This window comes from Panthera leo, chromosome D3, assembly GCF_018350215.1.
Source record: "Panthera leo isolate Ple1 chromosome D3, P.leo_Ple1_pat1.1, whole genome shotgun sequence".
Taxonomy (NCBI): domain Eukaryota; kingdom Metazoa; phylum Chordata; class Mammalia; order Carnivora; family Felidae; genus Panthera; species Panthera leo.
The window spans coordinates 33,320,380-33,335,195 of record NC_056690.1 but is presented as its reverse complement, the minus strand read 5'-3'; the positions used below and the strand labels follow the sequence as shown (position 1 = coordinate 33,335,195).

The 14,816-nt window shown below is 45.1% G+C and overlaps 1 protein-coding gene across 7 annotated transcripts in view; it reads left to right on the top strand.

The window, feature by feature from the left end:
- Positions 1 to 14,816, top strand: part of LOC122203049 (piezo-type mechanosensitive ion channel component 2) — a 468,341-nt gene that overhangs the window by 373,561 nt on the left and 79,964 nt on the right. For all 7 annotated transcript variants that reach the window (XM_042909601.1, XM_042909598.1, XM_042909599.1 and 4 more), the window contains 7 exons: positions 4,078 to 4,254; positions 4,514 to 4,639; positions 6,222 to 6,422; positions 7,135 to 7,339; positions 7,461 to 7,562; positions 8,677 to 8,842; positions 12,349 to 12,592. In XM_042909601.1, the coding sequence (XP_042765535.1) occupies positions 4,078 to 4,254; positions 4,514 to 4,639; positions 6,222 to 6,422; positions 7,135 to 7,339; positions 7,461 to 7,562; positions 8,677 to 8,842; positions 12,349 to 12,592 (1,221 nt within the window). The remainder of the gene's footprint in view (positions 1 to 4,077; positions 4,255 to 4,513; positions 4,640 to 6,221; positions 6,423 to 7,134; positions 7,340 to 7,460; positions 7,563 to 8,676; positions 8,843 to 12,348; positions 12,593 to 14,816) is intronic.

The following is a 14,816-nucleotide window of genomic DNA, read 5'->3' as shown; positions in this document are numbered from 1 at the left end:
TTTAGTACCCTGACCAGCTCCTCCGGAGGCTGGCCAATTGTGGAAGCTCAATAAATGTTTACTGACTGAAGGAAATAAATAAAACCTTGAAAGCTTGAGATTGTCCCCAGATGTCAGTTGATGTTTCATTATGATTCTCACTCTCACTCACCATTCATTTAGCCTTTGTTATGTACTTAAATTAAATTACAATAAGCTGAATGCTTATACTGTGCTAGACGTTGGCACAAAAATATGAAAGACACATCTCTTGTCTCTCTCGCAGTCTGATGGTCATGGCTGGCAAATGAAGCCAAAGTCACATTAACGGCCAGATTAGAGGGGCCCCCAGGAGGCTGTGAGTGCAAGGGAAGGGTGTCATGCAGGGGTGTGTCACTGTGAAAGGGATCACCGAAGCTGCAGGTGCTCTGAGGGAGGAGGCCAGCTGGGCCAACACACGGCTGGGGAACCACGGTTTTCAGGGACCCCTCTTTCAAGGCAGTGGCCTCAAGCCTTACAAGTTTATATTCAGAGAAAATGGCAATTTGTGGAAAAATGTTTTGTGAGGAAGGCTTGAGGCATAAAATTACTTTCCCAAGTTACTTGATAATAAGAATCACCTGGATACTTGTTAGGTACATGGATGGCCCAGCTCTTTCCCTACAAATTCTGGTTCATCAGATATTGGTTGGGTTCCAGGTATTTGTCTTTGTTTTTTGCTTTTTAAAGGACATTTCACGAGATTCCTACCACCAGGGAAAGGATGAAACCGTTGTCAACCATGATTGTATTGAACAAAGTATGGTCCTTCTCCAAGTCCCTGTTCTCCCACCTCACAGAAGCTGTTCAGTCCTCATTTTCCTGATTCTCTATGACATTGGATATTGACAATCATTTCCTTGTCCTTGAAGCGCTTTTGTCATCTTCCAAAACAGCACACTTCTGTGGCCTCCCTTCTGCCTCATTCGTGGCCTCCTTCTCTTCCCACCAACTCCTCTCTTCCCTAGGTTTCATCCGCAGCCCCCTTTTCTGATTCGAGACCCCCTGTGGGTGGTCTCATGAGCTCCTGTGGTTCACTTGCTATCTACGTGCAAGAATTATAAATCTGTGCCTTCATCCTGTCCATTCTTTGAATTCCAGGCCCGTTTCTCCAAGTGACAGCTGGACATGACCTTATCCCTGAATGTCCCCAAAGCACCTTCAACTAAATATGTCTCAAACTGAGTTCCCTACCTCCACAGCAGTTCCCTATTAGATTACTCTACCAGATGTCCAACCCTGTTCCAATCTCTTCTCCTGCCAGTATGTATTCCATCATGCAGCCAGAACCTCTTACCAGTGTATAAATATGATCCTGTTAATCCTCAACTCAAAAACCTTCACCAGCTCTCCTGTCCTCACAAACATGAGATATAGGACCCCCATGATCTGGCCCTAGAGCGCTTCGCCATTTTCTTTCCCAAACACCCTAGCCTACCTAGGTGGATCCCAAAGCCTTCTACAGGGACCCTGATCACAGTCCTCTCCTAGTGAGCTTCTTGCTGCACCAAGGACATCCACTCCATGCTCGCTCTCTCCAGAAGGCCCCATCCCTACAGTTCCTCTGCCTGGCTAACTCCTATTTGTATCTCTGGCCTCAGTTTAGATTGAATGCCCTTGAGCAATCTTCCCTAATCCCTGACTAGCTATTCAGCCCTGTGCTCCTGTACAGCCAGCATCAGCCCAGGCAGATATCCCCTCCACCATATTGTCATGAGCCCTTTATGCAGTTCTATTCTGCACTGCCTCATATGTTTCTTGAGGCCGGGGAGCCACACAGGATATGATACTTTGAACCTAATTAAGACTTAATAAAATAGATCTTTTCTTCTCTTTCTCTAACACTCAAAAGATGAAGAGTTGTATGTAAATTCATTGTGCTGTTTTTATACCCAGTGCCTTAAATACATAATAAAAGGAATAATGAAGAGCCTTAATGTCATAGTAGCTTTACTAGGCTTACAGAATTAATTGAGGAGGAAAGGATGTTTTTTAATATCCCAGTTAACATGACACTTGCCGATGACTGAGGATGAGTCACTTAGCCATCAAAGTATTTTGTTAAAATGTAACATTTGTTGTGTTTGTGAGTGTTGTATAGTTCACAGGGCAATATTTCTCTCCTCCTCAATTAATTCTGTAAGGCAGTTCTTACTACCCTAATATTTCAGCCCTTAGTTCCCAGAGAGGTCCCTTGCCTTGGACAGTGACAAATAATTAAGTAGAAAAGTAGTAGCTAACAAATTACAGAATTAAATACTGTCCTGGAATCTCCACACTTCCTGTTCTTTAGTTTTATAGACCAAACAGGCATCCATGTTTTTGATAGCCCATAGTGTGCTTAGCCCTTTGTACCTGTTGAATTTTATCAACTGAGCACATGCTGCTAATGTTAATTAATTCATGCCGATAATATTGAATGTTCTTAGGACATTACTTTAACAATATTAAGATATTATTTTTTTTTAATTTTTCTTTAATGTTTTTATTTATTTTTGAGACAGAGAGAGGCCGAGCGTGAGCAGGGGAGGGGCAGAGAGAAGGGGAAACACAGAATCTGAAGCGGGCTCCAGGCTCTGAGCTGTCAGCACACAGCCCGATGCGGGGCTCGAACTCACGGAGTGTGAGATCATGACCTGAGCCGAAGTCGGACGCTCAACCGACAGAGCCACCCAGGCGCCCCATTATTAAGATATTATTTTAATCATTATTTTAATCACATGAGTGTTTTCCATGGATGAGTAAGATGGCTGTGCTTCCATATTGTTCAACAAACCATTGGCTATGGAGAACAGTTGGAAATGAGTGGACATATCACCTGATTGATAAACATACATGGAGTCTACACCCAAGCTTCAGTCACTGCCTTCCCTCTTTACACCTGCCCCCTCCCCCCACAAGATCATATCTCAGTAGCGGCACTGTCATCTTCTCAAGGCTCTGGCTCCCAAGCCAGAAACCTGAGAGGCATTCTTATGGCTCCTCCTTTACCCCACCCATCACCACCTCCAAGCCAACCAGCCAACAACTCCAGCTAGTTTTACAACCCATCTCAAATCTGTGACTCATCCCCGTCTCTGCTCCACTGCCCTAGTTTGGGCTCTGGTCATGCTTTCCTGGCAGCACATGTAAGCTGGTCTCCTCACCTCTCATTGAAGGTGATGTACCTCCATTCTTCAGTCATACTTATTTCAACAAATGAAAGTCTTTCCTGAAGATTTTCCCTGGGAAGTCTTCGCTCTCTATTTTCTTTTTGTTTGTTTTTTTTTTAATTTTTTTTAACGTTTATTTATTATTGAGAGACAGAGAGAGACAGAGCATGGGCAGGGGAGAGGCAGAGAGAGGAGGAGACACAGAATCCGAAGCAGGCTCCAGGCTCCGAGCTGTCAGCGCAGAGCCGGATGCGGGGCTCGAAGTCACGAACCGCACTATCATGACCTGAGCCGAAGTCGGATGCCCAACCGACTGAGCCACCCGGGCGCCCCTTGGCTCTCTATTTTCTGCACAAGGTGTTCATAGGCCAGAGCATGGTTTAAAAAAGGTCCATAAAAGTTCAGCACCCAGCTGCATCTCGAGCCTCATTTGCTGCTGCAGCTCACTGTGTTCAATTCCAGAATTTCCAGTTGTTTGTGATCACCTGTCCCTACTATGCCACCTCATGCTTTCCTTCCTTTTCTTCTACATCCTTTACCTGGAATATGCTTCTCATCTTTCTTGGCCTGGCTGGCTTTATGCATCTTTCAAGGCTTCGCTCAGGCAGTATCTCTTCCAGGAAATGTTCTGGAAGTTCCACATTGGCCAAGGACCCCCTCTGGGTATTCTCATAGAAGCCTGTTCCCATCTGTAGTTGAGCCAATACTACACTGTATTAACATATCCTGGTTATGTATCTTTCTGCCATATGAGATATCTCCACACATACACACATAGGGCAATGCCCTGTGTGTGCTGGGAACTCCATCAAACTCTGCAGAACTGAATAAGTCGAGTTGCCACATTGTGTGGATGTTATGCCCTATTATGTATTTTTGTCCCCATTTCTGATTTTTATGTTTTCAGGTGTCACTGTTCAACTCTGTATTTTTGATTTCTTGGGCTTTTGCTCTGCCATACGCCAAGCTACGCCGTCTGGCTTCAAGTGTCTGCACCGTCTGGACGTGTGTGATCATCGTCTGCAAAATGTTGTACCAGCTGCAAACCATTAAGCCTGAGAACTTTTCTGTTAACTGTTCCTTGGTGAGCCTCAAAGAGAGGGGAATCTTCTTGACTGGGGCTTAGGGAAGCTAGGCGGTTATTGGGAAACCCATACCCCCAGGCACATTCTGCCTGGCTTTTCAGTCACCTCAGCCATGTTGGATATGTTCTGACCCTTCTTCTCTTCTCATGCTAAGTAAGATCTTCCCCCTGAAGTGGATCTTTCCCTCCCTGCCCCCACCAGGTCCCTTTGCTGGAAGCTGAAGGAGAAATTTTTAACCCCATGTTCTCTTCTTTTCAGCCAAATGAAAACCAAACGAATATACCCATCCACCAGTTGAACAAGTCTCAACTCTACAGCACTCCTATTGACCCAACAGAATGGGTCGGCCTGAGGAAATCTTCCCCTCTGCTCGTCTACCTGAGGGTAAGGCCTCCGTCGTGCTTCGCTTGTGCCTCTGCACAGTTAATGCCTGAGATCCTCTGCCTTGAGACCTCTGATATCACATTTGAGAGGAAGCTAACCTTTTTATGTGACATTTGGGGTCACCTTTAAAACAAATGACTAAACATGACCATCAGTGTTGCATTGTACCAAACAAATTGATCAAGCAGTTTGAAATTGATTGAATAAAGTATAACAAATGTAATATTCACTGGAATATGATGTAACCGCTAAAAGATTGTAGACTGATACTGTGAGATGTTGAACGATGTCCAAAATATATTAACTTTTTTTAAAAAAAAAAAGCAAATTTCAATACACCATATGCATCATATGATCTCTTCTAGATGCAAAGGAAAACATTGAGTAAAATATACCAAATTGTGTATAGTGGTTATTTCTGAGAAGCAGCTGTAGATTTATGAGTAATTTTTGTTGTCTGAATTCTATGTCTCTATAATGTTTAATGAAAGACATGTATTATATTTAAAGGGAATACAATTTTAAACAACATATCTTTGAAAAGAAACTTGCAACCAGTCCTAACAAACAGAATGAAAGCAGTATATACTTTAGACTGTTCCTATTTTAGTTTGATTGGATGATCTGAGCAGTCTTCCTAACACACTGACAGAAACACTTTTTTTTTAAAAAATTTTTTTTTTTTCAACGTTTTTTATTTATTTTTGGGACAGAGAGAGACAGAGCATGAACGGGGGAGGGGCAGAGAGAGAGGGAGACACAGAAGCTGAAACAGGCTCCAGGCTCCGAGCCATCAGCCCAGAGTCTGACGCGGGGCTCGAACTCACGGACCGCGAGATCGTGACCTGGCTGAAGTCGGACGCTTAACCGACGGCGCCACCCAGGCGCCCCAATGCCTGGAATTTTTAAATGTACAAGGCATCCCGTTTTTGTGTGTAGCTTTCTCTTCTCATATGACAGACATCATGTGCAGCAATACAAATGCTCTTCACCATCAAGACCTATTATAAGGGTAAAAGGAGCTGGTATTTGAAAAGAGCAATCAGAACAGTGTCTGGCCACATAAGTTTCCATAAATGTTAATGACTTTCAGTAGGATTATGATTACTTTGTCATAAGGAGCATGCTTGTCAGCGTGCAGCTCTCTCTAGCCAGATTTCCGAGGTGTTAAAAGATTTCTGCTCCAGCTTTAGTGTGTTTCCCAGATGGCCCTGTACTGTTTTGCACCTTTACTTAAAACGAGGTGGACTACCCTCCCCAGGCAACCTCTCACTGCATCTTCCTATGGGTAGTGTACTTTTCCAGAAACAGGTATGAGCATCACCAGCCCTCTGTCTAGAGTTTCTAGATCCTAGTATCACGGGAATCACCCTGATTGGCAGAATGCACATAACTCCACCTCATTACCGTACCATAGGGAAAATGAACATTGAACCCAAGGCTTTTATAGAGGGGGGATTTTATAAAGCATTGTTCTTCTAGACACCACGAATGGGAAAAGAAATAATATATTGTGGGGATTGTTTAAAATTACCCAGCTCAAGCGTTTGGCTTCGCACAATTGTGTTTTCTTGCTTTGTAGAATAATCTGCTGATGCTGGCCATTCTGGCCTTTGAGGTTACAATTTACCGCCATCAGGAATACTATCGAGGTCGAAACAACCTCATGGCCCCTGTGTCTAAAACCATCTTTCATGACATTACAAGACTCCATCTAGATGATGGACTTATTAATTGTGCCAAATATTTCATAAATTACTTCTTCTACAAGTTTGGTCTGGAGGTGAGTTTCTTTGCTGACATATATTTTTTTCTGTTTTCTGTGAAAATCCCAATCGCTGTTTTTGGCCAGTTGGCCACTGGAGCTTACTTGTACACCTCCATGCTGTGATGACTGTCTTCTTCAGATCAACAGAAAGAGATTCTCCTAAAGGGTTAACCTGGCCTGGCTGAAAGTTTTCTAAGACCAAGGCCAGTGCTCCATACTCTGGAGCCATGAACTTGGCCCCTCTGGATCTCTGTAGCCTTACAGATGCATGAATACCACTTTGTCATTTTAACTGGTTTCTTTAATGTGTTACAAATCTTCTTTGTGTTCTGCGCATTCTTTCTGAAAGTTTAACTTGAGCCAAAATGAACTGCTTTGACCTGAAAGGGTTGCGGTAGGTGCCTGTCTCTTAACGGAGCACATTTGGAACATGAAGAGATCATAGCTGTATTCTCTTCACAGTGTGAAGCGGCTCTTGTTAACAGTGATGTAGTCAGTCTTTCCCTTGGCAGTAATTTATATGCTATTTCAGTCTTCATGCTGAAAGACACCCCAAGAGGCAAGACTTGGTGAACGTGTGTAGACAGACCTACCCTCAGGAATGCAGGTCTCTGAGGCACCTGCCCAGGGCTGACAGGTGACACCACTCCCCTTCTCTGTAAATCCGATTGTTTTTTGTTTCTTGGTTTTGTTTTGTTTTTTTTTTCTTCTTTTCATCCTTATACAGACCTGTTTCCTAATGTCAGTTAATGTAATCGGTCAGCGAATGGATTTCTATGCCATGATTCACGCCTGCTGGCTAATCGCTGTCTTGTATCGGCGCAGAAGAAAGGCCATTGCTGAGATCTGGCCCAAGTACTGCTGCTTCCTGGCATGCATCATCACCTTCCAGTATTTCATCTGCATCGGCGTCCCTCCGGCTCCTTGCAGGGGTGAGTGGGCTCTCCCCAGGAGCCCGCCGCTCTTGTAATCAGCCCTTATGTTGTGGACAGTTGGGGCGAGGGCAGTGAAGAAGTGTATTGATTTTGCTCTTTACCACTTCCCTCCCTGCAGATTACCCGTGGAGATTCAAGGGTGCTAGCTTCAACGACAACATCATAAAGTGGCTGTACTTCCCAGACTTCATCGTGCGGCCCAACCCCGTGTTTCTTGTCTGTAAGTGTTGCAGCCCCGGGGCCACGGAGCACTGGGGTTTGGTTTTCTCTTTGCGAAGTCTTCTTCGTGTGTTATGCATTAGTGCCCCCCCCCTTCTTCCGCTGCACTTTGCGATCATGTAAAAGCTTGTCTTGATGCATTAATATCACAGGTCCTTAATGGCTTCTACTTGCCCAATTACATTTGCAAAATTAATAAATAAACATTGGAAATACCATATCCACTTCCATGATTTTACCGCCCCGCCCCACACACCCAGTCTCCAGCGCCACCCCCCACCCCCGCACACACACCACCACTCCTCCGCCTTCCAGCAGGCAGACCGCAGAGGGAAGCCTTGTATTTTGTGAGGTGGGTTATTTCAGGCCGCTAGAACAGACAGACGAAAGCTGAAACTGAGAGGGTAGAAGCCAGGAAGATGCTACCCAAACTGCAGTTGCTCTGGTGCCGGGCTGTAGCCCCTGGCCCTTCCAAGGGCAGGCTGATGGTCCCAAGGTTGGAGCAGCCCCACCTAAGATGAGAGGGTCACCTACAGAGGGACCGTGCTGCCTACTCACACTCAGGTTGAACATAAAGTACGACGAAGCCACTGGTGCTGGAGGCTGCCAGCCTGTAACTGGCCATGATCTTCACCTGAGCTCCCTGCCTTCGTTGCCGTGTCACTCCGGAATGGGTCTGGTTACAAGTACAATGGGGGATCCCATAGAGGATGAAGAAAACCGGAAGTACCTGCCTCTACCATAAGTAAAAAGATAAAGATGGAGAAGTGTACTCGAGTAGCCTCCTCAAAATTCTGGTGGGAGATAAATGCAAGTAAACATCATCCCATAAGCAAGTCCTAAGACTAGTGATTATCACCTGATACTCATACCCACCAATGTGTAAACAAAATCCAGGCTCCCCTGTGTCTGTGCCCCCCTCTTGCATCTTCCATGGTGGGCAAGGTGGGACTTGGCCCCAAGATGAGAATCCAAGGAGAACTGCACATTGGGAACTTTGGGAATGCAACTCACTCGGGATCTGGGGAGCCACTCCTGCCGTGTGGGGACTGTTTCCTATATCATGGAAACCCGGATGAGGAGAAGGTGACTCAGTGATCTCTCTGTCCTGCCAGATGACTTCATGCTGCTCCTGTGCGCCTCCTTGCAAAGGCAGATCTTTGAGGATGAAAACAAGGCTGCAGTGCGGATCATGGCAGGGGACAACGTGGAGATCTGCATGAACCTCGATGCGGCCTCCTTCAGCCAGCACAACCCCGTGCCAGATTTCATTCACTGCAGGTGAGGGTGGCTGTGCGGGTCGAAAGCCATTTTGCATGTGTGTTTCACTTGGAAGACGTACCTCAGCTCATGGTCCCTTCTCCCCATTCTTGGGAAACTGGGCACCTACCTGTACATGCCAAGCTCATAAATGCAGAGGGTTTGGTGATCAGGAGACTGGGTCTCAGAATTACAGTTCTGCTTCTGCTTTCCTCGGCATGACCCACACACGTCCCCTCTGTTTCCCTCCGCTTCGTCACACACAAACTGACTGGTGCCCATGATACTGCTTCCTGGTGCTCCAGCAGAGACCCCCTGCTCTTATTCACTGTCCCCCATCTTTATCTTCTGTTCCAACTCCTCTTCATCCCTTGTCCATCCTGATCCCCTGTTCCTCATCTTTGTCCCCTGTCCTTCTTCCCCTTCCTGGCCCCCCATAGCCAGTGGGCTCCGTGGGAACCACAGTGTGTCCTGTGCTGGCACCCCCCCTTATGTGCCATCTCCTCGGGTGTGCGGCTTCCCCCCGGCAGCACCTCCTCTGTCCTCCACCATCCTCTGCAGTCTGGTGGCAGCCGATCTGGGCAGCCTGATAGTCCCCTCTGCAGAGTGTGTGTCTGAACCTGACGAAATTTCTCACTATGCATTCCTTCTGTGTTCTCTGGGTTCCCAAGTCCTCATGTTTTTTTCACCTGATGCCACTTTGTGGCGGGCATCCCACTGCTTCCAGACTCAACTCTCACAGTCCAGCTCCACCCCTGTGGTCGGGGATCTGACAGGCTGGCGGGATGTTCTATGCCTCCTCGCTAGCTGTGTGTCCTTGGACTTGCCGATCCTCACTAACTAGCATCCACCCTCCAGTTCTGCTGTCAGGGCCCCGGGGAGGCTGTGCATCAGTGCCACGTGGAAATCAGTCTTGTTCAAGCCAGCGTGCCTCTCCTCACCTGAGATTTGCTCCCTAGCTTCTGACTCCCAGAGTATCGTGGGATACTATTCCACCCCCAGTCTAAAATATAGGCAACTTAGGGCAAAGTCCACTTCTAACTTACTTTTCATGTACATGCCTGCCCCCCATCTGTACCGATAGTCTTTGGCCTATAATGCATATAGCAATGTTAATAACAGTGGTAACTGAGTGCTTGCAGAGTGCCAGTCTCTGTTCCAGGTGCTTTACATGGATGAAGCCATCTGACCCTAACGACCACCTATGAGATACTGTTATTGCCATTTTGTGGATCAGGAATCTGAGCAAGGATCTGAAGCCAGTCAACCCAGCTCCAGTACCTGGGAGCTGAGGCCCTTCTGCGGCCTAAGAGCTCAGCGTATACTGAACAAACCAATAAGTGAATTTGCTTTAAAATGATAAGCTATGTAGGGGCACCTGGGTGGCTCAGTCAGTTAAGCATCTGACTGTTGATTATGGCTCAGGTCATGATCTCACGGTTTGTGAGTTCAAGCCTCGTGTCGGGCTCTGCACTGATTGGGATTCTCTCTCTCCCTCTCTCTCTCTGCCTCTCCCCAGCTCGTGCTCTCTCTCTCTCAAAAAAAATAATAAATATAAATAAATAAATACATAAATAAATAAATAAAATGATAAGCTATGTAGACCTATAGATTCCTTCTAGGAATAATGTATCATACTAAACACGAATATAAGCTAGGACTTCCACTTTCTACCTCTTCTCTGTGATACTAAGGGTAAAAAAAAATCAGTGCAGCTCATCTTATTCCCTATTTTAAAGGGAAAAAGACATGTATTCAACTCTACAGTGCACTTATGAAAAGCCTAAAACGTCAACAAGATAATGCTTGTGCACCACTGATTTTTAAAGTGATATCTTTTCAAGATGGAATTACTTCAAGCTTTTAGTTCTGTTTCCCAATTAGGGCTGCTGGACAAGTACGTGTCAGGGAGTGAGCCACCACAAAGCACAGTCACGAGCTGGAAGCTAGCAAGCACTTGGCGGTCGGGGGCACCATGGAGTCCCACACACCCTCTCCGTGGGCACGTGCTCGGCCGCTCTGGAAAGGAGCCTCTTAACCTCATGACATGCCACCATGGCTCATTCATGTGCTCCGGGGCCCATGAGGCTCCTCTTCAGGGTACCTTGACTAGACTTTTCCATATGGCCCTCACAAGCTTGGTCTTAATGATACCTGAGACTAAAGCAGGTGAAGTGCTGAGGAGTGGAGGCCAGGACCCCTGGAGCAGGAATGAGAAGCAACTGCAGGCAAGGAAAGGAAATCCATGGAAAGCACATGGTGCACTACCACACACATTTCTGTACACACACACGCTCACACCCAGAATGCCAGCAGGCTGATTCTGCTGACTCCAGAGCGCACACACGTACACACACACACCAGAGGGCCCTGTGGGCCTTCCCATGTTACCCCTCGTCTGAATCATTAATTTCACCTGCAATGCTTCCGGGATCCTGACATATACTTACATGTTATTCATTCTCCTTTGGGGAGGAAGGTAAAGAAGAGTGAAATAGATCTGAGATGAACATTTCAGGAAACAATTTTAAAGGATTGAGTGTTTTAGTCCCCAAAGAGTCAAGTTCAAAAGGTTGCTTATGTGACAGTGTACTTTTAGGAACGATGTTCTCTAATGATGCTGGGTAGTGGAGTCCAGATTTCATCAAGAAATTACTTGTTAACTCTTACAAAATCACAGCTCATTCATCAAATAACTGACCCACAATTGGTTCTACCATGCATTTGCCCTTACCTGGGAAGAGAAATAGCTAAAGCAAAACATTCAAGTTAAAGAAGCTCTAATTAAACAAACAGATGGGTCTTGGCCTGTGGGTACCACTTCCCTCAGCTGTCAGTGACCCATGCTCCGAAGCTCCCAGCAGCTGCCATTTATTGCACAGTGAGTGACCTACAGGCTGCCTCACCTTTCATCAGGAAGGTCACAAGGAAAATTACTCCCCAAAAAGGAATCTTGATGCCATCCAAAGACACAGTGTTGGACAGAGCCTACAAGCCTCACCATGACCGTGTATGCTTTGTGAGAATTACTACTCATCTGCAGGGACAGACTTCCATCTCCAGTAAGACCTTCGGGTAGAACACGGATTCTTTTTATCTATTAATGTCTAGTTCATTGAAAGTGAATCCATTCTTCCCTGTTCTCTTGCTTCAGAAGGCAACTGTATCTTAGAATTTCTTCTAACATATAATTAATTTTTCATGCCTCCCACAGGAAGATAGGGAGGAATTTTGAGTACTCCAGTAATAGGCGGAAAATCCTGCTGTTTGTGGGAAATTTGGCCCAAATAAGATACTAACAAGTATTTGCGCAGCTTACCTCTTCGTCTCTTACTAACTGGGCAAGAATCTCCTACAGACCTGGCAGTGTTGAATGAAAGATGAATACTGAGCCCATGGCCTGCCTTGCTTACAAGAGAGTCAAATGAGTAATATAAACTCCTACCCTCATTAAAGCAGAATCTCTCGACTTAGTTTTTTTGTGTGTTTGTATCGTTGCCCTTTGATGGTTCGGTTTTGTTTTCCAGATCGTACTTAGACATGTCCAAAGTGATCATCTTCAGCTACCTCTTCTGGTTTGTCCTCACAATCATCTTCATTACGGGGACAACCAGGATCAGCATCTTTTGCATGGGTTACTTGGTGGCCTGCTTCTATTTCCTGCTCTTTGGGGGTGATTTGCTGCTGAAACCCATCAGGAGCATCCTGCGCTATTGGGACTGGCTGATTGCATACAACGTTTTTGTGATTACGATGAAAAACATATTATCAGTAAGTGCCTCCCACTGTATAACACATTTGTGGTTTCAGCACAAGCGTAAACAATCCATTCAGTGGTTATTAAAAGCCCAACTGCCAGTCACCCTGCTCTCTTAAAAGCCCCAAATGAGATGCTGCAAGGTCAGCATCTCAAGGTCACATGACAAGAGGATGTGTATTTGCATCCTAAAATGTACTTTTCAGTTAAAATCCGCTTTCTTCTGAGGGATAATTTATCACCATTCACACTTTGTGCTACAAAATGGCTCTTTCATGAGCTGAATTAGTCACTGAATCTCTTCCAAAGGCATATCATGTTGGCTTGCCTAGAAAGCATTATGGAAGTACAAAATAAAATGAGCGTAGTTCTCTGTAACACTGTAGGGTGGCGAATGAGGCAGAATGGGCTATTAAATGCACATTTCATGTACCCATGAGATGTAAACACACAGGAGAATGCAACTTTGTGGTTACCTCTGGGCAGAAGGGTCCTGATTAGGGCTCAGCTAAGCCAGTAGAGGGTTGAGGCAAAACAGATGTCCTTCCTCTGCAAAATTTAGCTGCTCTGCTATTAAATATCCATGTTTCAGGGTACAACTTGTCCCTCGGCCTGGTAGGTAACTTAGACTGCCCGCTAGTAATCCTAGAATTGCATCAAATATTTTGGCTCACAGGACAGCTTTTAAGTTACTTACTTGTTTTACGAAATTAAACGGCAACCTTGCACGAGCTGAACGAGTTAATACATCTCTAGCTGGCCTAAGTCAAAGCGAATCCTTGTGTCCACTACTCTCTCGTAGTGATAGTGCATTAGAGGAGACGTGATGTGAGAATTTCCTGCTTCTCACCTTCCTGGCTACTTAAAGATGAGCTCGCCGGGCAAGTCTATGAAGGCATTTAAATTTTTTTTGACAGATGTACTGCTGTGTTTAGAGGTCTTGGAAAGCCAAGTGTAGGTTGCCATGAATATGTATTCAAGTCATTTACTTTGTCTAAGACCACTGAAATTTTGTCTAAGACCAGGTGATAGTAAAAGTGACTTTTATGCAGCAATTTTACCCCACTGATCTTTATTTACGTTTGGGGTAATATTGAAAGCTCTTGGAGAGGGTACGAGACAGGACTACAGAATAACATTTTATTTAATAGCCAGTGTGATGGTGAGGGATCTGTTGCCAGAGGCCGATTCCTACAACCAGTCCTGAAAATGGTGTAGCTACACAAAGTCCATTCATTCATTCATTCATTCACTCTGTAAACCTATATTGCAGACTTGTTCTTTGCTAGACATTACTTTTCTCTTGAAGAACTAGGTACAGTATTGCCTTCAAGTTTTACCCTAATGAACTCACACTCTAAAAGGGAAAACAAACCTACTTATTAGTTATTATAATTTGGTCTGTTAATGCTAATTATTACAACATCTTCGGAAAACCAGAAGAAAAAAAAGGAGTGACTCACACCTTGCTTAAGTAAGTTGGGAGCTGACTTTCCAGACGCGATGCCATTTGAACCTGTCAGAGACTTGAAAACCAGAATCAAGGGTGTCCAGGGAGGCAAAGGGAGGAAGAGATTCCCAACCTAGAGAACCCAAATGAAAGCATGACCATGGAGGACAGGTATCGTCACATGGAAAGCGTGTTCCAATGGGCAGGGCAACTCAAGCTGGGTAACTGCCAGTTTGGAAGCAAATTCTAATGACATTTTCCTACCTCACATATCCCCAGGAAATACACACAATTCAGTCATCACCTTTATGTTTTGGCTGGCAATGATTGTTTGTTTAAACTCCTTCCCCCTCAAGATGTGAACTTAACATGCATCATTGTTATGAGACAACTACATGCCAATCAACAAAGAATAATCCTTTTCCCAGAGAATTGGCCAAAAAAGGCTCAGAATACATACTCTTTTCCTATTCTAAGAACTGAACCATGCAGCTGATGTTTGTGATGATCTTCTGGCAAACAGCATAGGTGTAATTTGTCCGATCTTGTGGGAAAGTGACTGTACCAAAATCAAAGTCTTGGGGGTCATCGCTCACCCATTTGGTATCACAGAGTTCATCTTGTTCCTGCAATAGTCCAAGATTTTCTCTGTGAAAAGACAGAGGTTTCTAAGTGCTAAAATCATCACACTAAAGACTCTTCCTTTACTCATGGGATTTATCTTCCCCCAGGCAACTATGGTACTTCTAAAGCATCAAATGCATTGCCCCATGGTGACTGAAATTTAC